General features: G+C 34.5%; 3 protein-coding genes across 5 annotated transcripts; all 3 read left to right on the top strand.

The window, feature by feature from the left end:
- The first annotated feature begins 4331 nt into the window (after positions 1–4331).
- On the top strand, positions 4332–7147 carry LOC141683899 (putative polyamine oxidase 5). The gene has a single exon (XM_074488691.1). The coding sequence runs from the start codon at positions 4547–4549 to the stop codon at positions 6128–6130; it is 1584 nt and encodes a 527-aa protein (XP_074344792.1). The 5' UTR covers positions 4332–4546; the 3' UTR covers positions 6131–7147.
- A 7145-nt stretch (positions 7148–14292) lies between these two features.
- LOC141684165 (bifunctional nuclease 1-like) lies at positions 14293–18928 on the top strand. The gene is made up of 11 exons (XM_074489002.1): positions 14293–14449; positions 15350–15652; positions 16163–16333; positions 16442–16491; positions 16585–16641; positions 16744–16809; positions 16903–16977; positions 17522–17637; positions 17971–18062; positions 18559–18614; positions 18737–18928. Exons 2-10 carry the CDS (start codon positions 15358–15360, stop codon positions 18609–18611), a joined length of 975 nt encoding a protein of 324 aa, XP_074345103.1. The 5' UTR covers positions 14293–14449; positions 15350–15357; the 3' UTR covers positions 18612–18614; positions 18737–18928.
- An 804-nt stretch (positions 18929–19732) lies between these two features.
- LOC141684163 (phosphatidylinositol/phosphatidylcholine transfer protein SFH6-like) lies at positions 19733–25804 on the top strand. 3 transcript variants are annotated; one of them, XM_074489001.1, is made up of 14 exons: positions 19733–20312; positions 20792–21062; positions 21592–21691; positions 22592–22729; positions 22829–22906; positions 23000–23104; positions 23217–23266; positions 23365–23464; positions 23548–23637; positions 23743–23856; positions 24016–24136; positions 24787–25178; positions 25291–25365; positions 25561–25804. In XM_074489001.1, the coding sequence occupies exons 1-14, from the start codon at positions 20279–20281 to the stop codon at positions 25612–25614; spliced, it is 1722 nt and encodes a 573-aa protein (XP_074345102.1). In that variant the 5' UTR covers positions 19733–20278; the 3' UTR covers positions 25615–25804. The 3 variants fall into 3 exon arrangements, with proteins under 3 accessions (XP_074345102.1, XP_074345101.1, XP_074345100.1); XM_074489000.1 differs by having other exon boundaries at positions 19735–20312; positions 22463–22729; positions 25470–25804; XM_074488999.1 differs by having other exon boundaries at positions 19736–20312; positions 22463–22729.
- The last annotated feature ends 1774 nt before the right edge of the window (positions 25805–27578 follow it).

Genomic DNA, 27578 nt, shown 5'->3' on the forward strand with positions numbered 1-27578 from the left:
AAAAATATTTTTTTGAAAAGAGGTGTGTATCACCAAGAAAACTACTTGAATAAATACATATCCTTATACGGATTAATATAATTTCTTTAACAGTTTTTTCATACTGTTGATTATTATGGTTGAGCATTATTGCTCACTCTTGCTTTGTTTTAAATGTCACAACACAACAGGTTACCAGTATACCAGTGTGGGACTTAGTCACTTGAAATCGTGGGGAGAATCCCTTACAACTTTGTCTCGGGTGGACCAGAGTATCCAGATAAGTATAAGATGTTAATAGTAATTATTATAACTTCATGTAGAGGTTACGATTAATTGTTTAAGATCCTGTAAAGTACATTTGAGTGTAATAAAAGAAGATTATATTTTGTACATCATTTCTAAGACTATAACTTGTGTGTGTGTGTGCGTGAGATTGGGGTCTGTTGGATTATTGAATCAATACAGGTTACACATGAGTGAAGGATGGCGTGAGAACCCAAATTCCTGACCCCGAATTTGGGGGCGTTACAATGTTTGTTTCAGTTTAAGTTGAAAATTTGTAATAAAGTTTCACTTCAGTTGTAAGATAAATAAATTGGGATTTGATATGTTGTAATATAAATAAGGTTGTGACTTGTGGGCATACTTTAAACTGTTGTGATCTGTGGTTATGGTAAGTAGGGTCATTGCACATATATTATTTTCATAAACAGGTTAATATATGGTGTGTGTGTGTGTGTTGTGGACCCTAAACTTCTGACCCGGGTTTGGAGGGCGCCACAAAAACAATTCAGTCTACCACTACAAGTCAAACAATTGTGCCTATAATGGAGCAAGTTGAGTTCAAGGTCCATCCTGATGTAAATTTTCATGGTGAGCCAATCATTCTCAACGATGAACAATAGACTGGGACAACTTACCTATTCCTTAGCTAAATATTCCAATTTCAACAACATCAAAAAAGAACAAGAAATCGGAAAGAAAGCAAGTCAAGCCTGTCTTATCCCAATCTCAAGCCCTATCCAAACCCAAACCAACAGTCAACAAAGGAGATCAACTCTTTATCAGTGATATAAAAGAGTTCTCAGACATCAATATTTACCTGGATGAGCTGGATGAAGTAAGAGCAAATTAATGCCCACAACAGACTCCTGGATAGATTGGTGTTCAGGTACAGGGGTGGAAAGGAAATCACATGGCCTCTACACAAGATTCTCAGTGCAGGCTACAGTGTCTTGGTGAAAGTATTCTCCGCAATGAAGAAAGATTTGGGATTCACCAAGGTGGCCAAAAAAGAGGTACTCAACAAAATTTAACAAATAAGACAAAGATGGAGAGATCCAAATGCACTACCAAGAATCTTATCTATTCCTTACACTGGAAGTATAGTGCATTTGAGACCTTATTGGATGATGGAGTTAAGAGATGAACAGGGGCTCGGAAGATTTTTCAGACTTAAAGACCAGCTGCAAATATCAAGCAATGACACACTCAAAGAAATGCAGGAGATGCTGGATCTCGATGATGGAAATGAAGCTGAATTCTCCAGACAACTCCAACACCAAATTGAGGAGAATGACAATAGGCTGAGAAAGAGGACTAGAGATTCAAGAAGAAAGAAATGATCAGCTCAGACTAGAGGAACATCTTGAAATGGCATGTAACTACACTCAACTTCCTTTGTTCAAACTTTAATTGGAATATTTTACAATTTATCTACTTCTTAAAGTCTTAATTTTTATTAGGGTATTTTTTTATCATCAAGTTAACCTGAATTTATGCCTATAATTCTATTAGACATAAATTGGGGGAGATTGTTAGGAATATGTCATAGACTTGATGATAACTTAACAAAACATTCTAAGTAGATAAGTTAAATGATTTGTATGACCATCTTTGATGGAGTAGCTTCTATTAAACAATTATGTAGCTCATTCCTGTATAGTATAATATCTTAGAGGTTTAGAAGTTGTTAGACATTCCAAGTCATATTGACTACTAGCAAGATATGCAAAACAGGTTGGCTAATTGTAAATAGATAATTCCTTGTACTTCTGCATAAGTGAAAGGGTGTCAACTACTAAGGAAATACTGTCAACGGATAATCTGCAATGCTCTCAACGGATGATTGAAGGCCGCTTTAATGGATGATCCATAACAGACTCAACGGATAATGTTGAAGTCTCAAGGAACATCAGATTCAAATAGCAGTTGAAAGTGACTTTATAGTCGTATGGGTTGATTGTATACAAAAGGAATGTGGCAGCCTATATTTAGGGTCATGAAGATCAAGAAGCATTTCCATTTTCATGCAAAACTGGGACATTCAAATAAGCTATATCTATTTGGACTGCATGGGAAAGAGAAATGAAGAAACATGTTATTAGACCTAAATAATAGATTTATGTTTTATCGTATTACACATGTAACTTGGTGATATATAAACCAAGCGTAGCAAAGAGTTCATTATCGATTGACACAGTCAAAAAAAAGCTAGAACGAGAGAGCATTTGTAAGCTGTATCTTTTAGAACTCTCAAGTTCAGTTTGTAAGAACTCTTGTAAGCAGTTGTGTGCTTTTGCATCACAGAGATCTTCTATATTTTTATATATCTCTGGTGGAAATATCAATCCACCGGAAAGTTTTAAAAAACTCTTGTTTATTTACTTTGTGTTTGAATACTTGAATAATTCTTATCCGCAACTAGCTTGTTCAAACACTGTTATATATATATATATATATATATATATATATATATATTCGTAAAAAGTTTTAAATTTCCAAAAGAAACCAGAATTCCATTCAACCCCATTTTGTAATTCTGTTGTTAGATTGTTCGGGAATAATAAAAGTGTTTAGTACATCTTATTGCATGCTATTTAAACCTGTGTTTACTAATTTATAAAGTAAACATTGATCCTTTGTTTTTAGTTGTAACAAAATAGATAAAAAATTTCTTGTATTCTCTCAAGAAAGAAATCGAGTTCTTATATTTTTAAGAACACATAATTTGTAGCAAGACAAACTTAATTAATACAAATTAAGTGAGTTTTGAAATATTGTGTTTGTGATTTTATTTTTGTTGAACACAGTATCTTTACAAATCATAAACTTCTTTGTTCACCATATCTAAATAAGTTTGAAAAAGGCAAAGGCGTTGGGTTGATTTAAGCAATGATTTTTTTAACTCATTTCTTCTAAGAGAATACATCCCATAACAATCACGAGCAACCGTCCATCTAGATGGAATTTGAAATATTGGTTGCACGGTAGCCATAAATTCTTTAAAGCCCAAACCCTCCCCAAACCTAAATGGTAACTCATCAACAATAATCATCTTTATATATTTCTCTCCAGCCAAATCTTTGTCAAAAATCCAACTACCCAAAGTAATGTTTCCCCAATCTTTATTAGTTTGAAAATCTAATTTCGTTTGACGACCTTCAACATTGTATGACTTGCAAGACTTTAAATGATTACGCAAACTACTAGTACCATTTCTTGAAGTATTTGCACTTAAATCTTTAGCACAATACTTACTTAACTTTAACAATTACTCGATTTGCATCTTTAATTTTCTCGTAATGTTCCCAAACATCACTTCGAGATTCCATTGCATTTCACTTTCTCGGATTCGAAGCAACGGTTTCGGTCTGAGCTTTTAATTCTTCTTGATAATCATGTTCGCCTTCCATCTAAAACAGATTACAGGGTAAAAAATTAAAACTAAAATCTTAAAACTAAAATCTTAAATCTTAAATGTAAAGTGCAGAAAGAAAGTTTAAGTGTATAGTATTAGTACAATACAAATGTAATAATAAATTATTATTACATATAAATAAGTTCGGTTAATTTAAACGGTTTTCGGTTAACCGTGGTTTAAAACCGAATTACCAAAAAACCGAACTTTTAAAAAATCATTACCGAAAATCGAACCGAATTTCATATTTTGGTTAACCGAACTGAAAAAATATCGGTTATTCAGTTCGGTTTTTGGTAAACCGAACCAGATGCACAGCCCTAATATAGGGGTTGCATGGGTTTATTTCATTTATTCATTCACTTACTACTTACATGGTCGCTTTCTCGTAATCGTGGTAAATTCTTGTAAGTGATTCGGGGATAATCATTTCTTATAAATCCTTATATTTTGTAATCTTATACTTGGATTTTATTCGTGGGATTTTAAATCCTTGATTGTAATGTAATTGCTGTATTACTCGATAGTTCGTAAAATAAGATTATTTTGAAATATTGATTTTTTCGAAAACTTACTACTTTTAAAATAAGGTGGTTTTGAAATATTTATTCCTTAAATATAATGAACTTAAGGGAGTACTATCTATCATCAAGTGGTTGAGTAAATATCAACAAATTCTGGGCTGGCTTTACATATTTGATATTTGATTGAAACAAGTAATCTATTTCTTAGCCCGATAAATTCTTCTTAAAAACATCCGGTAGACGAAATGTTTCAAGTCTGAAACAAAATAAATTCAAATTTTCGATCAAGAAACACGCAAGAGTCTCAAATCGGTAAAAAGAAAGCTACAAAATTGCAACAATGGCGAGCAGGAAACCGAGAATTGTGATAATCGGAGCCGGAATGGCAGGTCTCACAGCTGCAAACAAGCTCTTCAAGGCCCAAAAACAAACTAACGCATTCGAACTATGCGTTGTAGAAGGCGGGTCAAGAATTGGAGGTCGAATTAACACTTGTCAGCTCGGCGGTGACACAATTGAGCTTGGCGCAACTTGGATCCACGGCATTCAAAATAGCCCAGTTTACAAAATAGCCCAAGAGATCAATGCCTTGAATTCTGATCAACCATGGGAACGCATGGATGGTTTTGTTGGTGATTCTGTTACAATTGCTGAAGGTGGTTTTGTGCTTGACTCGAGTGTTGTTGATCGTGTTTCGAGTGTTTTTAAGTCACTTTTGGCTTTTGTTAGAGGTAAAAATGTTGAATGTGATGAATTTGAAGTTATGAAATGTGGATTGGAATTTGAAAGTGTTGGGTGTTTTCTTCGAAAAGGGCTTGAGGAGTTCTTGGGATCGGTTAAGAATGTCGATCGAGAAGTTATGAGGTGTGGGGATTGGAATGAGGAAATGTTGATTGAAGCTGTGTTTAGGAAGTATGAGCATATGTTGAGGAGTTATTATTCAGCTGATGATTTGAAGAGTATTGATTTTGAAGCTGAGAAAGAGTTTAGTATGTTTCCTGGTGAGGAAATTACGATTGCTAGAGGTTATTTTAGTGTCATTGAATCATTGGCATCTGTTTTACCTCAGGACTTGATTCAATCAGGGTGGAAAGTTGAAAAAATTGAGTGGCGACCAAGTGGTTTTGTTGGCACAAGTAGGCCTGTGAAGCTGCTTTTTTCGGATGGCTCGGTGTTGGAAGCTGATCATGTAATTGTCACTGTTTCATTAGGTGTGCTTAAAGCGGGGATTCTTGATGATTCAGGTATGTTTTTTCCGCCTCTTCCTGATTATAAGACTGAAGCAATTTCAAAGCTTGGATATGGAGTTGTTGACAAGCTGTTTTTGCAATTGAATCAATCCTATGATCGAGAGACTGATCAGATCTTTAAATTTCCATTTTTGGAAATGGTTTTTCATGACTTTGATTCGGAAACGAAGGACCCTGAAATCCCTTGGTGGATAAGAAAGACATCAAGTTTAAGTCCAATTTATAGCAATTCGAGTGTGTTGTTATCTTGGTTTGCAGGAAAAGAAGCTCTTGCACTTGAGTCCCTTAGTGATGAAGAGATTCTTAATAAGGTCTCAACAACAGTATCTAGCTTCTTGTCGAATTCAAGAAATTTACACAATGGAAATTCTAGTTCTTTGGACAACTATACAGGAGAAGAACCCAAATTCACAACTTTGTTGAAGAGCCAATGGGGCACTGACCCATTGTTCTTAGGTTCATATAGTTACGTAGCTGTTGGTTCAAGTGGATATGATATAGAGAAACTGGCTGAACCATTGCCAGAAAACAGCTCTTTGCCTTCACTCCAAATCCTATTTGCAGGGGAAGCAACTCATAGAACTCATTATTCAACTACTCATGGTGCTTATTTGAGTGGCTTAAGAGAAGCAGAAAGACTTCTTCAACACTACAAGTGTATTGAAGATATTTAAGGACTTTGTTTTGTACATTACCATAAACAGCAGCAGGTTTAATGGTTTATTGGGTTGCTCATTTCTCATTAGGCTGCACTTATAACTTAAAAGTAAAAGATTCCTCATCAGCAAGTATAGGGAATTTTTTATTGTATGCAAGGCCCTACATCTCCTGATAGTATTATTAAGGAACTTGTTTATAAGTTTTTACTTTATTTCTTCTCTACATCATGGGTCAAAAGTTTGGAGGAATGAAGGGGGGAGATGAGGACACTTTGAGACGTACTTGATGAAATTAAAGAAGCTTTTTTACAATGTTAATTCATTTTTACTCTTCATGTTTATTGCAAAGAAATAGTTAATCTTAAATTGCGAGGTTGCTTTTTTTGTTTTTTATTCTCAAGTTTTCTTCTCAAAGGCCCAGCCTCTCAAATGTCCGTGGATGTATCACTTGAGATTGAAACAATTTGGGAGATTTCACTATGGTTCCATCAGTTACAAGCTTATTCATGTCATATTTGAATTCGAAAAAGAGCTCACTAAAGCTCTTTCTCAGGTAAGTTCCAACTGTATTGCTTTTATAATTAAGGCTTTTAGATGGTATTCTGGATTTAACTGGAGGAAGGATCCCTCATTTGCACCTGTTTGGATAGTATTTATTGATTTACCTTCAAATCTATTTTATTATTTTTTTTGAAATCCGCTTTCAGAAGTAAAGCTCGTACACGTTCCAGAAATGAATTATACATCCAACGAGCATCCCCATCCACGTAGCGAGATCTGTTTACAGGGTCCTTAGTCTTTCAAGGCTATACAAAGATGAACTGCTGACGTACATCCGATTCATGCGTTGCTTGTCATTTTGTGGATGAGAGAGATGAATTTTAGAGTGAGTAGGCTTCTACATATGGTTTTATGTAAATTTGACACTTTTAATAGTTTCCAGGAGAGAAGTAATTGCCGAAGATGGATGGTTTCATACTGGAGACATTGGGTTGTGACTTACCTGGAGGCCGCTTAAAGATCATTGATAGGTCAGAGAACTTAATATATACTGATAATGTTACGAGGAACTCAATAGAGTTCTTGATTACTTGTGATTAGTCAATTTGTGATGAGACTGATCATCAATTGACGTTTAAGCCTTCTTATATGATCCCAGGAAGAAGAAAACTTTCAAGTTGGCACAAGGGGAAATAAAGAAATTTAGGTCCTGAAAAAATTGAAAATGAGAATTACAAAAGCAAGTTTGGTGCACACTGTTTTGTACACAACTGACCCTCCTTCCCTTAAATCAAACCAAAAGCAAAACGTATAAATTTGCTTGAGATAGATTAGCTGACGCCTTCTTTGTTATAGATGACAGCCTGAGCTCCTCATTGGTTGCGGTTGTGTGCATACATCCAGATGTTTTAAGGCGTGGGATCTTGCCCAAGGCTTCAAGGTATTGCCTTCTTGTTGATAAATTTTGTAACCATAACTTTTCTCTCGAGATTATATGCATGTGATTTCTATCTTCAGCCAATGACATCTCCTAAGCTAGCACATTAACAGAAAATCATTATATTCAACATGTAGCACTATAGTGCCTTATTATTTCTTGAACCCAGAGCACAGGCTCCTTAACATTTTGGAATCCACCCCCATAAATTTATCTATTGAATATGGTTTTCTTTGATACTGCAGGAAATAAAAGTCAGTGACAAGGAAAAGCACACGGTGTCGATCACCATTTATTTCATGTCATTATAAGTTTATAACATAAAGACAGGACCTTTTTTTTACATGCTGAAATAATTTTGCAGACTTTTGTGCCCAAGAGAACTTTAGAGAAGTAGCATTTTTTATAGTTGTCATTGACTAAGATGAGAGACAGCTCCCTGAATTCAATTGCATTTTATTAGTAAATAGGTTCTTGCTTTCTTTATGCATCTCCTTTTTTGCAATGTGCTGAAGCATGGTTAGTTTTTTTGAAAAGTAAACATTTTTGTGATATGTTGATGCAGTTGCAGCCTGAGAACTTGGAATAACTGTGCAAAGCTGGGTGACATGGATGCTGTCGGCAGAGAAGCTCAGGTACTTATATTTTCTGCAGCATTATCTTGCATCTGTTTACAACTCCTTTTTATTGTCTAACAATATTAATTTATATAATGAAGTTGAAAGGCTTTGAATTTGCAAAAGCTGTGACTTTGGTTCTCGAACCTTTTACTTTGGAAAATGGTTTGCTGACACCAAAATTTAAGGTGAGTATCAGGATTCTAGAACCTCAAACCAAGAAACCATTACTTTATGTATATAGTGCTTAGCTAAAATCTCAAATTTAACTACTTAATGTCTTTTTCTGCAGATCAAGAGACCTCAAGCAAAAGCATACTTTGCTAAAGCAATAGCAGATATGTATGCAGAAATTGCAGAATCTGATCCATCTTCTCGGAAGCTGTTGTAAAATACAAACTACAGGCAAAACAACAGGGCAGAATTTTGCATGACTACTCCGTCTTTCACCTTTTTGTAGGAAACACCCGGTGCCCACAAATTATTAGATTGTTTTACCAATTGTCATGAATGTGTAGGATCGTGAACTAAGTCAATCTATTGAATATATTCCTATATAATTAGTTGAGACCCTGATTGTGATCAGTTGGTGTATATAAGCCAGTCTTTCCTCGCAGATATTTAACTTATACCAACATAGTAACATGTTATATGTATGTCAATTTGTCACAATGTGATTCATGCATAAACAAGCAAAAGCATGCATAAACAAGCAAAAGATGTGTAATACATTATCTGTTTTATGAAATTGATATTATATTAAAAGGGTACAGAAAGAGCAGCGTGGTGACTGGTGTGTACTGGGTGAAGCTGCACTGAAGCAGTGTGGACAATGTTGGTTTTATGATTGAGGATGTCTAAGCGGCTGACCCTGGGTGAAGCCGTACTTTCGATTGAAGCTGCACTGAAGCAGAAAAGCGGAGCGAGGATGCTTGTGTCTCGCATGCTCGTGACTCCCGCAAGCCCGACACGAGCTCAACCGGTGCATCAAATTAGAAATTAAAAATTAATTGTACATAATAAATCATATGAACTTGTTTTATTCCAGACAAAACTTCCATTGTTTCTCGATACAGGGTCGAGATGACATGAAAAAACTTCATTGTCACATCCAGATGCCAGCCAATGATTGTCTGGCATAGGCCTTTTAAAACCAGATAGCCCCAGCTTAAGAAATTGTGCTGGATAATGCCCGTGGTAATCTAAGGATAATCTTATATCAACTGTTTTTTTTTAAATGACCCTAGTCCCTTTTCCCCATACGGGGAGTGAACGGATAATTACCGAACATTGTAAATAATTAGTTTATAACCCGTGTTTTGCATACGGATATTTAAAAATTATTTAATAAAATAAATAAATAAATTTATAATTAAAATTGAATAATATAATTCTGAAAATTAAGTTATCTATATAATAAGTGTATTGCATCTACATATTATGATAAATTTATTTAAGAACTATTTTCATTACATAAGTTATTTTTATGTTATATATTTTATGAGATTATTTCTATAAATAGATCTGTCAAAATTTCACGTTTACTTCAAATTTATATTAAAAACTTACCATAAGTAATACAATTCATATTTATAATTGTATTGCAAAGTTTCTATATTTAAAATGGGTCATAATAAATATATGGATCTTTTATAAACCTAATATGGATACCAAATTTAAAAATGGATAGTCCATCGAATCAAATTAAAGTTAAAAATTATATCGGAACAAATGGATACCAAACCTTAGGGTTATCCAGCAATTTATTTTATAATATATATAGATCAGTCTGGGCATTAACTTAGAGGCAGCGCGCGTCCGTTTTTACAATTGGACTTGTTAAAGTTTTTGGGGATTTAGTAGATCATGTAAAGTCCAAAGAAGTACTCCCTCGTATATTTTATATAGTTAAAATAATAATTTATAAATTTTTATTTTTCTGAATAAAAATATATAATTTAAATTTGTATTTACATTTTTTTTTAAAAAAAATAATAAATATTTGTAAGTGTTCAATAAAATTTTAAAAACCAATCAAACACAGATAAAGGAGATGGTGCATATATATGGATTTAGTGAAAACTATATATGGATTTAGTGAAAACTGAAAAGCCACCTTCCTAGGAATATTCAACCTCAAAATTGCCTTATCCATTCGCCCCTAATATACAAATAGGGGTGAGCAACGGGTCAGAACCGGACCGAACCGGAACCGATAGAACCGAAAACCGAAATAGAAATATTTTAAGAATTGAATCGGATCCGTTTATATGCAAGAACCGAACCGGAACCGAACCGTAAATTTCGGTTCGGTTTGGTTCCGAACCGAAAGAATCGAATTTATATTTTATTTTATATTTATTTATTTTGCAAATTATTTTATATTCTAACTTTCTAAATTTTGACTAGTTTTTATTATTTATTAATGGTAATTTAGTAAAGAAGATTTTTATTAGTGGTGGATCATTTTAAATTCGATTACTTTATAATATTTAAGAAGAAAAATATTTATAAAAATATTTGAAACTCCATAAATATTTAAAGAAACGAGTAATACGATAAAAATTATATTTTTCTTAAAATTTATTAATATATTATAAATAAAAAACATAATACGTAATATATATATATATTTTTGTATTTATTTATTTATATACGGTTCGGTTCTTATAGTTCTGATATGCTAAGAACCAAACCGAACCGAACCAATAACCGAAATTTCTAAAAAAACAAGAACCGAATCAGACTCGAATTAGTTAAGAACCGAACCGGAACCGCAATTTTTGATCGGTTCGGTTCGGTTCGGTTCTCGATTCCGAACCGGGAAATGCTCACTCCTATATACAAGTGTCCCTGTGTCTTACATCATCCTCCTGTATTTAGCACATTGGCAAAGCTTCTGTAAATGTACATATTTAGACTTCTGCAGGTTCCCAACAACAACTTAAAAAGTCCGGAACAAACACGATCCTTAGATGTCAATTGTCAAATGTAACCTCCTCCGCCTATGCTTTAAAATCATAACTTTATCCATACCTTTTCTTTGCTAAATACATACATGTACATATCTGTTTCACAATATGAACGGTTTTTCCCGATATACTTTAACATTCTTTATTTTTTTAAGAAAATTATAATAATTTAAAATTTATATAAATCCACTAGTAGGATCCACCTTTCTTTTTTTTTTGAAACTGGGGAATCATATTAATTCAATAAGCTTTCACTTATTAGGAGCTCCAACATAGACTGTGGAGGAGTCAAAATATCAATAAGGCAACCAACTTCAAAAGATACTCTAGCAATCAAATGAGCCACCTTGTTCGCTTGCCTTTTAATAAAATCAACCAAGACATTCCTACAACCTACTAATAACTTTCGACATTCTTGAAATATCACCCCTACTTTCAGGAGATTATCCGTTCCACTATTAACCGCATTAACTGTACAGAGTGAATCACTTTCAATGTCAACATTATCCATTCCCATAGAGATGATCCATCTGATAGCTTCCCGCATAACAATGGCTTCCGCTTCCATAACTGGTACTGTACCTGCAAATTGTGGGTTCGAGCCCGGATGAAATGGCCTCTGTGATCTCGAAGAATAAAGCCACATGAAAACCAACTACAGCCTGGAACAACACGGGCATCTCATTAACCTTCAAACGACTTTCACTCAGAGGCTTCCATTTGATTCCTTTAACTACAGACTGAGCACAGATTCTGTTGTTTGAGGGTGTTTGTTGCTAACCTTCACGCCATTGCTTTACTTGGGTAGCGCTCCACTGTATTGTCTGTTGAGCCGTAACCAACTTATTTTGCCAAACCTTGAAATTTCTAGCTGACCAAATGCCCCACATAATCGTTGTTATTTGTTCTAGTTTGTCATAGGACTCAGCAGCTATAGTCTGCAACAGCCAATCTGGGTAAGAGAGAATTGCAGAAAAATCAAGTTGCACCCCTAGCTCATGCCAACACGCTTGTGCATAAATGCACTCAACAAAAATATGGCGTAAATGTTCAACATCCACTCCGCACATAGGACACAAAATAGTTGTATTTACTCCTTTACCTCTCAATACATTACGAACATGAACAACATTTTCGCAGGTCCTCCATAACAACATTTTCATTCTCTGAGGGACATGTATATGCCACAACCGACCCCATCCCTTGCTCACCTCCAATCTCCTGCATTGACTGAATTGATTCTGCCAGAATTTGTACCCTGTCTTGGCATTGTATTTCCCATCCGTTGAATGACACCAAGCTACGCGATCTTGTGATTGATTGTTAGCAACAGGTATCGCTAATATATAACTAGCATCCCTACTTGAAAATAAGTTGTGCACCTTATTCACGTCCCAATTTGTGGTACCAGAAACAAATAAATCACATACCTTTAAGTCATTAACTGAGGCTAAATACTGATCATCTACTCTATTACCATCTTTTTCTCGAATCCAAGCATCCTTACTCACATTAATTGTCCTCCCATCACCCACTACACACCTATACCCTTGCTTACGGGTTTCTTTAGCCTGCCACAGACCAGACCAAACATAGCTTACACCCCCTCCTCTTGAAGCTTCAAATAAAGTCGTTTTTGGGTAGTACTTCGCCTTAAGCACTCTTGCAACCAAAGAGTTCGGGTTATAAAACAAATTCCAACATTGTTTCCCAAGAAGTGCCAAGTTGAAGCCTTGCAAATCCCAAAAAGTAAGACCACCTAGTTCCTTCGCCATACTCATGTTTGTCCATGAAGCCCACTTTATTCCTTTCCTGTTATTCCCTTATGATCCCCACCATGTTAATTTTATTTCTTTCCTTCGCCATACTCATATTTGTCCATGTTAGCCGGACGTCATGAATGTTGTAAGTTGGAACTGCACAGGGTTGGGGAACCCTCATGCAGTTCGTGCTCTTATGGATGTGGTTAAATATCATCAACCCGATATTTTATTTCTGATAGAGACGCTGTCTAATAAGGAGAGAATATTCTATGTCCACACAAGATAATAATTACAGATATTCTATGTCCATGAAACCCACTTTCTAATCTATTGTTTTAAAATTAATTGGTTACATGATTTATTCCCTTTTCTACTCACCCATACACTAATTTTCTTTACATTTATTGAACTCCGGCCTAATCAAATTATAAAAAATTAGGATGGATATTTGTAGTATTAATTATTTTGTTCCTGTCAATTACATTGTTCTATAAATAAATTTAATGGTGTTAGAAAACCTTAAATGGTAATATATTTTAAAGTTAAGAGGTAATTTTTTTGTTAAAATAGTTTGTATTCTGATTTATAATTTCAAAATGATACTAAATAATTCTATATAATATTACACTTTATATCAGTAATTAACATGAGATACTATTTTATATGTTATATTGTAATTATAAATATAGTATTATTTTCTTCATTAACATTGAACTTGCATTAAATTTCTAACAAAATAATCAACTTCATTCATATTAAAAATGTATAGAATTGTAATTTTTTATCTTATTTACATTATTCACAGGAAAAGATAAATACTATCTCTTCCCACTCATATTTTATAATTTCTTCGGCAGTTTCTTTCATTTCTTTAAATTCCAAAAATAATAAATTTTTATAACATAGAAATTAAATAAATCCATTGAATTTAATCATTATACCCATTTTATACATTAAATCTTATATATTGATTGATTTCGCCAGTTTACTTAATTTTTATATTTTTTAATACTAATTTATATTTTTTAATGTCCAAATCAAAAAAATTAGATGGAGAAGAAAATATATTTTATATTTTAACACATATAAACATAAAACAAAACCTAAATTGTCTAAAGATAGTATATTTGTAAGTTTTCAACTACCATGACAGGAGGCAGGTCAAGAAAAAACATTAGAAGTCTAGGATAGAGACGTCATGTTGGAAAAAGCATAATAATAAGAGCACACTTCTGACGTGATGCTCATTCTCATCCTCTCTCAAGGCGGTGGTACATTTTTTATTTTCATTTTTTATTTTTCTAAAATAAACAAAAGGCAAAAAATTGAAAAACGGAAAAGAAAGAAATCATATTTTAAAATGGAGTAACATAAACTTTAACACAACTCAACTTTAACTCATACATTTGTGTTAATTTGTCCTGTCTGTGGGGGTCATTATCAGTAACCTCCACATATAAAACATTAACATTGCATACAGTTTCATGTTCATCTATACATACATATTGTCACTCCACAATTTCTGAGCTTCTTCTGTTCTGTTGGTACTCTTCTTTATTCTTCAACTTTAGTTATGATTTTTCAACTTCTTGTTCATATATATTTTATTTTCTTGTGTGTACAATTATACATTGAATTGGTCTGTTTGATGAAAAGTACACTATGTAGTTTATAATTTGAGTAATTGATAAATTTAGCCTGTAAATTAGTTGGATCATTTCTGTGTTACATGTGATCAGTAAGATGGTTGTTTGATTGTTTCTGAATATATTAATTAATATATATATGATCATCTATGTGCTACATACACTATTGACTATAAAGATGATCATGACTTGTTTGATTGGTAATTGTCGTAAACAGATTATTATGCAGTCTACTGAATCTTGAACTATGGTACAACTTGGAATGAGAAATAATTGAGGATGTGCATTTTTTATGCATGTTGTAACTTGACTATATGATATTCTCTCTCTGTTTGAAACTATAGTATCTGCATCATTTTGTGTGATTATACTGTAAGATTGTGTTTTAATTGGAAATTTGGAATTGCTTTGATGCTCACAGTTTGATATTTAGAGGATTGTATTAATAGAGTGCAGACCGTACTAGTTATCGTACACATTCAAGGCCTTAAATATATTTTTGATCATGAAAATCTTGGCTGAATTTTTGTGGATGCTATTAATGCATTATTGTTTCTTTGAAAATTGTCAAAACAATTACGTACTCACCCATGCCTCCAATGAGGCTTGTACCCTCGTGTCGGGATACAGGTGTCTTATTGGCTAAAGGTAATAAGTACAATGCATAATCTTTTAATGAATTAGTATACTGTTTGTGTGTGTAATTATGTACTCCGTACCTGTGGAGAATTGTTTTAATTTGGCATCTGGCTGCGTGTTGTAATTGATTTGTCGGTATACGGATAATTTGTTTTACAGGAAAAAAGATGAATTCTGTCCAGGGACACGTTATCTTTCCTGTCGCTGCCCGTGCAAAACAAGCTAAAGTCCAAACGCCGCCTGCAAATGGTCCTTTAAGGAAATATAGAATTTTAAGAAGTGGATTTGGGGGTGTGAAAGGAATAAGTTGTGGCAAGACTAATGTAGGTCATCGACTACGATTGCATAACGTCAAGGTGGTGAAGTGTAGTTTCAGCTCATCGTCTGACGGTAATGGTAGCAAGGCTGAGAATTCTAATGAGAATGAAGCGGAATATGTGAATTGCAGCGTCACTAATGCTGGTGAGCATTTATTAATTTATCCACATTGTTAAATTCCACAGTCCTTGCACTGTTATTTATTTTAATGTTTTTATTGATATGCATACACACACAGCCACACCCATATATGTAAATGAAAATCAAATATTGTGTGTTCATTTAATATGTAACAGTTTCAACAATTTCGAAACAAACGGTACACTAATATGGTCTTCAAATTTGTTAATAATTTAGTCCTCCCATTTCCACCTAAATTAAGTCAAATCTGGAGTATGTTGTAAAGTTATTAGTTATATTCAAGAGTTAATAATTTAAAGACAATTTCTTCCTTAATATTTCTGCAGCTTTGATATTAATATCTCTCCCTGGTCCATGATAAAGAGTGTCTCAGTTGTGCATTTGAGTCTTGCTCAATATATCTGGACACTGTCTCGATGTTTTAAAGTTTGGATTATATATTTTTGGTGTTCAAAGTTTGATATTAGCTATGAAGTATGATCAAATTGAGATGTGTCTTTTTGTTCAATATAGTTGAGGTAAAGAGTAGTTCTGCTGGTTTCATGATCAAAATGAGGGATGGTCGGCAATTAAGATGTGCCCGTAATAATCCTGAGGCCGGGAATCTAGCTGAATATGCTCCTCACCCCGCAATGGTACTAAAGATGGAAGATGGGACCGGTCTTCTCCTTCCCGTTATTGTTTGTATGTTCATTATTATTATATTCTACCTGCACTTTAGGATTTATTTATCTTAACTTTAAATTTATATTCATGACCTTACTTGTATCTTTCTGTGGTATTCTAATCCAGTGGAGATGCAGAGTGCAATGCTAACAGCAGCACAGGGCAATGTCCAACTTGTATGTCTCTCTTTGTCATTGCTTGTATGTCATAACTTTGTGTATCAAATTGTTGATAAACTTCTGAAAATGCTCAAATGGTGATTCTTGCAGTCTAGGCCTACTATTTATGAAGTTATGATGGAAATGATTGAGAAGATGGGTTATGCAGTAAGTTTATGCCTGCTTTCTTGAACACTACTTTTTCTGGGTACCAGCCTACTTTGTCGAATGGCGAGTGTTATAGAATTTTATGTTTCTACCTGTATACAGGTGAAACTTGTTCGTATCACAAAGAGAGTGAATGAAGCATATTTTTCACAATTGTACCTCACAAAGGCAAGCACATGTTGTGAATTAATTAAATTTCTGATGAGATCAAGTTTATCTCTCCGGATTAGTCTGACTGACAGATAGTGTTTTTGACCTCAGTTGGAAGATGAAGCAGAGAACATTACTTTTGACTTGAGACCCTCCGACGCGATTAATATTGCTGTGAGATGCAAGGTATCACTGCATATCATAATCACTTAAAGCTGAGAAGATTCATTGATTCAACCTGCTGTTTAGTTAGGGGTCAATCTTGTTTTAATTGAACTATTAATCATTTACTGGTCTTTGGTCAGAGATCTATGCTATAAAGTAAAGGGCTAAAAGCATGACAGGAAATCCCTCAACTGGTTGTGTAGGATGCTGTTGTGTAGATTAAAAAAACACTGATGATTTCAAGAAGTTGTAGATAGTTTGAAAAAGTAATGAACATTGAATAAAGTAGAGGACATGATGATGACCCAGAGAAATTGCATGTTTAAAAAAAGAATATTTCTCGTGGTGCTGTTGGGGTATCCACTGAATTAATGCTTCTCTGATAGATTTTAGTATAGTAGATAGGAAATCATGATATGTACGTGCACCGGTGTACTGGGATGAACCATATATCATAGTACAAAGTAAACTGAATTATTGTCTGCTGGTAATGTCTAGTACAAAAAACTAGCTAATGGCTGTGCTTGTTTGTGATCCACTGAGTTCTGTTACCTCTTCTCTGTAGGTACCAATTCAGGTCAACAAAGATTTGGCCTATAGTGATGGGATGAAAGTCATTGAGTCTGAGTATTTATATCATGGCTCTTCCTTAGATGGTTTACAGTCGACAGAATTAGACCGGTACACTTTACCTGCTCAATATTACTTAAGCATGTATAGCATTATATATATTTATATGAAAATGTAATACTAGGCTAGGGTATGAGAGCTTCAAGCTTGGAGCTTGTAGCTTGAAACAGGAAGCTCTAGCTTTTGTAAGTTCTGTAAATTTCGTTAATTTGACTCAAGTCTTATAGATGTTCGTTTCACCTTTTAAATGGCATCTTATGAGATTACTGGGTAATTGTAAGTAGTCATGTACTTCTGTAATTGTATTATGTTTGTAAATTATGAACTGAATTTTGCTGTTTCTGTATCTGATTAAGGGATCTAATTAAGATATTCTGCTTTCAGGCCCAGTGGCCAACCTTGTTTCGAAACTAAGGAATTTGATCTTTTGTGCAAAATGTGGACTGCTGCTATAGAGGAGCGCTACAAAGAAGCTGGTATTGTTATTATTCATCTTTCGAAAACTTTGTGGAACATACATACTGAAAAGTAGCACTTCATAGTTTACGCACTTACAGTCCACAACCTGCGGTAGACATGTCTATCAACGATTCCTTTCTACACATATGTGGCATATATTACGATGATTGCTCTTGACCAGATCATGTACGTGCTTTATATGGTATAAAATGTCATAAACTGAAAAATCTGAACTAATATAGGAAAAATGAAAATCCGTACTAATTTGGCATGAAAATTCATGTATTTCATTATTTAGTCATACGGGTTTCCAAATATTTGACTAATATATATGTGTGGCTCTGACTTGGAAATAAAATTCTTGTAAAAAGCAAACTTATGTGAGAATAGTTAGTTCTGACATTTAGCAGCTTGATATATTTTTTCTAGATTAGGCCCAAGCTAACTCCATTTTGTTAGTATTTTTTATTTTATTCTTTTTAAGTTTAAAGTTCATCTTATGCTTTCTTGCAGCTCAGTGGAGGGACAAATTAATCCAATTACGGTCAGAGATGAACTGGGATTAGCAGGTATTGAACAGTTTGAACTTTGTTAATTCTGTCTGTTCATTTGAAATTTGTGAATGTATAATCAGCATGTACAGAAGCATGTTACTCAAACCTACTGACCCAGTCTTAAACCACTTGTGCAGGAGATGGAGATGTTCGTATATAGGTTCGTTGTAGGAGTGTCTGTTTTCAGCTTATTCAATGAGTAGGTATTTGTTGAATGCTTGTGAAACTTGTAATCTTTATATCAACTTATCGACTCCCTAAATGTAGACAAATTAGTAAAAGTGTAACGCTAATTACTGTGTATGTCTCAAAATTTTAGGCTGTCTTCAGTTTATTCTCTTAGCTAGGCATCTGGTAAGGTCCTAATTCATACCAGTTTAGCCTGCCGATTAATGGCTCGTAGAATGAATGTATTAATCAAGTAGGATATATAATGTTGTGCTGCAGCTGCTTTTAAATTGCAATACAGTTGGCGGAAGAGTATCTCTCACACCGCATGGAGGAGTATCTTCTAAGCGACTCGTCTTAATATGTAATCAACGATAGTCATATGAGGGTAGTAGAGTTTACGTCTTGTGAACTCGAATAAGAATTGTAGGAACAGATAAAACTAGCCACGTTCTTGAACGTAATTGCAAGTATAAGTAGCGTGTGTTATCAAGTCTGGAGTCTGCACGATCAAATGGAGAAAGTGGGTAGGGAAATGTCAATAGATAAGGAAGAAGAGACCAGGAAGCTATAATTTAGGTGGAGGGTTCAAAATTACAGATGTAATCAAAATTCATCATCTTTTACTGCGATATGCTTCATATGTATAAACTATTTTGTGAAGGCAATGAGCAAAATATTCACATTTAGATGTGATACGCTAAAGATAATGTCTTCTAAGAAAATCACCATACACAAAGCCATTTGAAATTCCAACACCCACCATGTTCACATCAATCTCTGCAAGTCAGAATGTTCATATCAACCTACACAGTCGATTTATATTCGAAAAGCCACCCATATACACATTAATATCTGCAGCTACATATGTGATATTTGAACACTCTGTTATAATTATAAAATTCTAAACGAAATTCTTATTATCTTGGGTGAAAGGATATGATTATATATAGAATAATTATCAACTATTTAGTAAATAAAAATAATTCGTAAAATTAGTTTATAGATGAACAAAAAATATGTGAAAGATTGAATTATTTTCTTTGATACGTTAGTGAATGAGCACATATAGAGCAATAGAAGGTACGCAGTATTGGTTGAGTGAATTTTAGGTTGCAGAGTAACAGATAAGGGGTAGTCAAGGTCAAGTAAAAAAGCGTCACACAACAGTAATGAAAGAACTGCAATGGTAATCCGGAACTGCAGATTACAGTTGACAGATAAGAAGATGGCGGCAAAACTAATAACTATTATTTTGCAATCTAGTTGCAGCAATTTCAGTGCATTACATAAAATTATGTTTAGTCTCTGCCGCTCAGGGCATGCTTTGATCAGCTAAGCAGGGTAGTTAGTTGGGGACTTGATAATATTGGAGATAAGGATGAGTATTTACTCAACTGTATATATATTTTACACTGGGTGTAGACAAACAGAAGCAACTCAGGTTCTCCATTTCTTCTTCTTCAAAATTTTGTGATATACACGAATAGCTTGAGCCAAGCAGAGTGCACATGTCAAGAGTTTATAATCGATTTGGAAGCCCTGGTAAGCTCTTTCTTCATTCCTCCCCATAAATTGTTCTTTCACTGTTTCTTAAATATGTTTCCCATTGAAACCATTAGTTCTCTTTGTATCACTTAAAATTATATATTAAGAAAGTGCTAATTTTTTTATTAACTTATAATTTTGGATGCCCTTCAACTGTAAATAGTTAAAGTTAATATTAGGGATTGTACAGTTCTTATGAAAAAATGGAATTGTATACTCTTTGTGGAATGCATAAGCACCGGAGAATTTGCATGCATCTGAGCGCCACAAGGTTATGCATCTTAGTACATATAAAAAACCTTAAATTCAGATTATGGTATTAACTTAAGTTGGGATATACTTTGTGATCTGTCTTGTAATTCCATATACCAACTGAAGAAACACATAAATAATTAAAATGTTGCTAATAATAAGATTTCAAAACAATTAGTAGAATAATACGTTTAACAACTTCAGCACTGCTTTTGGTTTACTAGGCAATGGAGACAAAGGAAAAGAACTTCAGTCGGATTGTCGAAAGAAAGGGGGTGAAATTACAAAAGAAGGAACTTTTAAGGGGAAAGAGATTTCTGCACCTTATGACTTCAATACAACAAAAAAGGAAACCATAGGGGATGAAAAGGTTTCTTCTGAGATAGAAGTTATCCTGAATTCCAAGGAGCTAGAAGCCATACAAGCTTTCAGACTTGCATTAATAAATGATAACTTGCTACCTGGTAGATTTGATGATCAGTATCTGATGTTAAGGTGAATTTCTCCCTCCTGTATATAGATAATAAACCCGATTCTTTAATTGATAGCTTATTTGGGTTGGAGTTGTTAGTTGTGTTATATACTTTGTTCACTTGTATCCCCCATAATTTCAATCAATAGTTTTTATTAGAATCCCATCAAGAAACAACATATATTATATGTTCGACAGCATGATAGAAGGGTTTCTCAGTTGAGACTGGATTCTTTTGACAAAATGTTCTTGAAATTCTTCAGGTGATTTTGATAACATGATTTTATTAATTGTATTTATTATTTGGGCATTATATTTATCTCTTTTAAGAATATGAAAATGTATCATTACTGTGAGAAAGAAGTTTGGTTCCATCCCCCGACTTTCTTGAAATTCATATCTGATCTATGTTTGAGCTTCACAGCTTTGCAAATATGTGCATGAAACATTGGTATGGGGGCTGTGTACGATAAATCATGCTTTGTGGTTAAATAGTTGCATTAGTTAGTCACAGATGAACAAAATTCATCTGAAGAATTTTCATATTTTTAGGTTCTTGAAAGCCAGGAAGTTTGATGTTGAGCAAACTAAGTGTATGTGGGCAAATATGCTTCGGTGGAGAAGAGACTTTGGCACTGATGCAATTCTAGAGGTGATCTTTTTTACTGATATGTTTTTCAGTTTCATGTGTTGCAGTAACTGACTGATATTGCTGTATAGTATTGGATGAATGCTGATAGCTTATATATTTGTTGCGCCAATTGTTCTGTATTGACATGTTTCCTTGGAATTTATGCTTTGCTTTATGTGTAACAGTTGCAATTTCAGAGTGAAGGATCGTAGTCTTAAACTTTCAATCATGTCCTTATGGTTGATATGTACAGTAAAGAGATAAATCTAAAATTAGCATAATAGACAACTGAACATTAATTAATAATTTAATATCTTAGTTATCTTGGTCTACAATTATACAACTAATTTAGGTGCTGAGGATTGTTGAGATAACTTAAGCTTTTTATTGTTAGCTATATATTATTGGTGAATACGTAACATTTAGGCATCTTTTATTTCATGGAAAGGCAAACATCAAACTGTCTTAATCTCGCTAAGATTGTCAATTACAGTGTGGTGTAGTCGAAGACAATTTCACAAAAACCAGATAAACTTAGTTTTTATGTTACTTTGACTGGTTACTCAATAATATTTTTTTTATGATATCAATCCTGTAGTTTGGTCCCTGAATTCCTAGCCCCTGCCAAAGAATATTTCATATAACCAGATAAACTTAGTTTTCCTGTTACATTGACTTGTTAATTATATTATAGTATGATATCAATCCTGTAGTTTGTATCATGAATTCTCACCCCCAGGGACTTGAAAGTTCTCCGGTGTTTCTAAATGTATATGCTGATATCTTTATCAGGATTTTAATTTTGTGGAGTTAGATGAAGTTCGAAAATACTATTGTCATGGCCACCATGGCGTTGATAAGGAAGGAAGACCTGTTTACATCGAAAGAGTAGGTAAAGTTGACGCAAGTAAGCTTATGCAGGTGACAACTTGGGATCGGCTGGTGAAGTATCATGTGCAGGACTTTGAAAAAAGGGTTTTAATAAAGTTTCCAGCATGCTCGATATCTGCAAGAAGGAATTTAGATTCAAGTACAGTCATTTTAGATGTTCAAGGAGCGGTATTTTCCTTTTCATTATTTATACAGAAATACATAGCCAAGTTTTAGTGCTGTTACATTAGCTTTTTTATCACATGCTTTTGGTATCTTCTCATTCAGGACCCAAAGAAGTTTGCTGGTTCTATCGGAGACGTTATGGATAAGATGAGGTTGATCGACACGAATTATTATCCTGAAGTAATTATTATAAGAAATTCTGTCAAGTGGTCTGTAATCATTACGTGATTTTAATCTGTTTTCGGATATTTATTGTAAAAAAAATTTATGCAGACACTTCATCAGATGTTTATTATAAATGCTGGTCCTGTCTTTTGGATGGCCTGGAATATCATTTGTAAAAGATACGTTGATCCTAAAACCCTCACCAAAATTCAGGCATGTAGGGGAGTTCATTTCTTTCAAATGTTAAACTGCTAGAATAGAATTTTTTTTCCCCATATATCTTGTTCTTTCTCGCTGTATAACTTTTATGTTTCGTTGTCGTCAGGTTCTTGGAAAAAAATACCAGAACAAATTGCTTGAGGTGATAGACAAGAGGTAACTTACATATAACCTGGTTGCATATGTTGTTTGTCCAACTTCTTCTCATTTAGTAGTCTAATCATTCTTCACCTACTGCTGATACTTGTTGTTAGCGAGTTACCAGAGTTTCTAGGTGGTTGTTGTACGTGTATGGATCAAGGAGGCTGTTTAAGATCCGATAAAGGGCCATGGAATGATCCTAATGTATTAAAGGTAAGGAGACACTTTTTCCATATTTGTATTTCTTAATTTGGTATATTCCAAACCTCATATTATTTGTCATACACATGGATCAGGGCATTGAGGAACAAAGTTCTCGACAGATAGGAAGCACAATAAAAGGTGGTTTTACAATAACAGGTAGGGGCAACCTCTGTTATCCACAGGTATGTTTTACTTTACCATGTTACTTTGTGATCGCTAAAAACTTCTACTCTTTTTTTTTACTACTGGGAGATTTTGAATATTAAAATTGAAATAATGGTGCTAAGGTGATAGGGAAGGGCATATCCATGACCGAGTCAGGAGCTGTGGGTCCGGAGATCACTGATCCTAAAAAGAAGAAGCAGCCTCCAGAACAAAAACTGATACCTGCAAGGGATCAAGTATGATCATCATTATAAATAATGAACTTTTGGTTAATCATTGAGGCATATTAAGCTAATTAATTCCTTCAAGGGGATATGAAAGGCTTTCTGAAGCTAAGTATGCTTCAATTTGATCTCATTCAGTTAAAATGCTTATGAAAATTGTTGTTAGTGCAGGTGGTTAGGACTGTCTGCCAGGATGAGGGCCTCCCTGACTGTGAGGTTGATTTGTTGTATCGGACTATTAATGAAAAAGCGAAGGCAGGAGAATCTCTTCAAGTATCCCACACTTCGAAAGGTCAGAAAACTATCCCCTTGGGTTTTCATTATTTTATCTTGCTGTTTGTTGTTATCATATAATTTCTACTGTATACAATTCTTGTAGATTGTGAAGCTAGCATCTGAACTTGTGGGTATGCTCATGTGCGTATAAGGCTTAAAATAGTTTTAAATGCAACTTGTACCACAACCAATTCAGTCACCACTATAATCAAGCCTAAAGATGTTGTGTTTACAACGTATTTACCCCCCCCCTTTGCAATGGTTTTCTAGCACACTTCGTTCAGAGTTGAGTTCTTCCTTCAAAATAAATAAATAAATAAACTTCATGTAGAGAAAAGTCTTGTATCTGCACTAGTGAGCGAGAAATTCAACTATGCATGATGGTTGTGTACATGATACTTAAAAGTCTCTTATCCGCACTAGTGAGTGAGAAATTTGATGATTCTGAAGAAAGATCTCCAATTATCCCAACATTAACACTGCACGCTTTTTAGTTTTATGTAATGCCTGATGAGCCATTGCCCATGCTGTAAATGTTCATCATTGTTCAATTCAGCCGGGTTTTCCGTCTATAGTATAGACCATATTATACATTTTAAAAATCTTACAATGCTATGCAGAAGGGCTTCATATTTTACATTTTAAATTTTTTACAATGGTATGCAGAAGGGCTTCATTTGCCAAGAGCATCAGCATTGAGAAGACTTCTTGCTTCATTCTATACTGCACTTATTTTCGTCTACATGGGAATTTTCCCTTTTATCTGCTCAATAATATCTCAGATGAACAGGATATGTGCACCTGCAATTTCAGCCCTGAAATCTATAACACGGACTCGTGATTTAGTAGATATTGAAGAACGTTATGATCCCCAAACTACTGACTCCTTTGGAGAAAAGAGGCACTCTGATCCTGTCCTAAAAATTAATGAGCTAGAGAGAAAGGTAAACTTGTTGTTGGACAGGTCAAGTTCAATGCCAAGAAAGAGAGATGATTTACTAAATGATGCTGTCCGCCGTGTGGATGCATTAGAATCTGAATTAATTTCTACTAAGAAGGTAAGAATTTTAACGATGAGACGTCTTCCAGTGCACGATCATTTGCTGGTGTAGTTTATTGGCTGCTGCATCAAATGGCTTAATGTTTTACTTTGTATATTCCTTGGTGCAGGCTTTGCATGAAGCTTTATTGAAGCAAGATGAACTTTTTGCATGTATAGATGGTGAAGAAGCATCTATGTCCCCAGTAAGTCAAACATGTATTATATTTGTATATGTTTAACAAAAAATTTAACTCTTAAGCACACATAGCATGAAATTCAAAACACGAACACGGACTTGGTTCCACAGGAACAAATCAGAAAGATCGAGATATAGAACCATCTGATGTAGACTGATCGTTTTAATCTTTTTGTGGCTGAGTAAATCTGGGCTGAAACAGGGTAAAAAGACGACGCGATGGTGCACAAGAAAATCATTCAAGAAGCTGTACTAGATTAATCTCCAGAGGAAGGAGTTGCATTAATTCTTCTCAGCAGTGATATGTTACATATGTAGTCATGTTCAGTCCTTGCAGACTTCTCTTCTTCAATCTAACAAATATGTACCATCTTCTTAAGTACTGTATTAGTAGCTTTTACATTTGTACGCAATACAGTTGTCAGTTGTCATAGTCTTATTAACTACGTACCCAGTTACAAGTTACTATTCTATGGATTATATTTTAATGCTTTTTTATGGATAAAATGAAATTTTGATTTTTCGAAATAAAATTTGATTAATATATTTTTTTTACAAGGTTTTGATTAATAATTTGGAAACACTTATTTTCCACAATACTTCATCTCTACGATGAAAATTACAAATAAGTAAAACAATTTTTTTCAGACTGCAAATTAGTGTTGTAAAATAAAAATTAGAGAGCGTTAGTAATTAATGCTATATGTGAGTTTTGAATTTTTATAGTTGTTTTCGCGTTCGAGACTATCCGTCTTTACAAGATGCCTACGTATTTCTGTGTGGTAAAGAATTAAGCCAAAAACGTAGTTTCGGGGTGAGGGATGAAGCCCTTCATATAGAGGTGAGTTAGGGTTAGACTTTTGTGGGGAGACTTGGTGGACAAGTCTTCAACTTAGATGGCGACTAGGAATCCTATTAGGGAAGGAACTCAAGAACCTTATGAGTAGGACTTTGAGTCCGTTTTGAACACATATCTCTACTCTTCCAGCCGTATTGGGCCTAACCTGTGAACAGTTTATGTTCGTGGACCTTGACGATTTTTACTGGTGGACCTTGACTACATGGGCCGTCTCGATTTTGCTATAAGTTTTGATCAGACAGGTCTGTACTGGACCTTGATCAAAAAACCCAAGTGTAATTAATGTGACATTTAATGTGTCTTTAGGATGTATTTTCTATTCATATCATTTCCCCCCTAACTTCTGGGAATACCACTCGAGTTTTCGTGGAAGTTATAATGGTCTTTTCGCGACTCGGGATACTTTTGACCCTTCTTATGTATCGTCCCTTCATGGGTATCACCGTTTTATCGTAAAGTGTGGAGTGACCTACATGTTTACAATGACTAATATAGTGCGAGTATACACACTTAAGTTCTTTGCACAGGCTAATAGGATAGTGTCTAACACTAAACGGTCCTAATTGGGACTAAAAAGCCATCATTTATCACCCCTTAACCTTCGTCAAGGTTAATTACAGGGTGAAAGCTGCTAACAAGCCCTAATCGGGGCTAATCGGCCCTAATCGGGGCTAATTTTCATGTATAAGCTGCTAACTAGGCTCAAAAGAGCCTAATTTTAAGCTAGAATGCGTTAGTTGGCTTTAATCGAGGCTAATCTGCCCTAATCGGGGCTAATCAGGACTAATTAGTATACATAAGACACTAATGATCCCTAACTCACTAATCACGTGTGTAAATAGGTTAAACGGACCTGACCGGGGCTAATTTCATCACATAAGTCACTAATTTCCCTTAATTCGGGTTAATTACGTGTAATATACACTAATCGACCATAATCGGTGCTAAGTCTCACTAATCAGCCTTAATCCGGGCTAATATTAAAATCCTGAAAATTTAAAAAAAATCAACTTTTTCACATTTTTGCAAAAAAAAAAGCAAGGGGGTCGCCGAAATTTTGCAGGACCCTCTAGACCATCCTGCAGGAGGCTTGTAGGAGGTCTTGCTCAGCCTCAAGGCTCCATTTCATCCTGCTCGGACAAGTCTGGTCGGCTAGGGGCATGACCTCTTGTCCCCTGCTGGCCATGAGTGATTGTCCAATTTTTTTTCGCAGAACCTTTTATCCGGACTCAAGGCCTTCATATATTCTACTAGGCTTTTCTTGTCCTTGATCTTCCGTGGAATTAATCTCATGGTGGTCCTAGAGTCCCTTGTAGTTCTTCTATCTTTGTTTTAGTGAACGTTCTGTACTCATTCTATTT

The sequence above is a fragment of the Apium graveolens genome, chromosome 9 (genome assembly GCF_009905375.1).
Source record: "Apium graveolens cultivar Ventura chromosome 9, ASM990537v1, whole genome shotgun sequence".
NCBI classification, from domain to species: domain Eukaryota; kingdom Viridiplantae; phylum Streptophyta; class Magnoliopsida; order Apiales; family Apiaceae; genus Apium; species Apium graveolens.

Bases quoted from the DNA above. Each gene is read 5' to 3' on its own strand.
- LOC141684165 (XM_074489002.1), top strand. From the start codon at position 15,358: ATGAATTCTGTCCAGGGACACGTTATCTTTCCTGTCGCTGCCCGTGCA. The intron at 15,653-16,162 runs GTGAGCATTTAT...TGTTCAATATAG, and splicing joins TTGCAGCGTCACTAATGCTG to TTGAGGTAAAGAGTAGTTCT. The intron at 18,063-18,558 runs GTATTGTTATTA...GCTTTCTTGCAG, and splicing joins GGAGCGCTACAAAGAAGCTG to CTCAGTGGAGGGACAAATTA.
- LOC141684163 (XM_074488999.1), top strand. From the start codon at position 20,279: ATGTCAAGAGTTTATAATCGATTTGGAAGCCCTG. The intron at 22,730-22,828 runs GTATTTTCCTTT...CTTCTCATTCAG, and splicing joins TTTTAGATGTTCAAGGAGCG to GACCCAAAGAAGTTTGCTGG. The intron at 23,105-23,216 runs GCATGTAGGGGA...CGTTGTCGTCAG, and splicing joins AAACCCTCACCAAAATTCAG to GTTCTTGGAAAAAAATACCA.
- LOC141683899 (XM_074488691.1), top strand. From the start codon at position 4,547: ATGGCGAGCAGGAAACCGAGAATTGTGATAATCGGAGCCGGAATGGCA.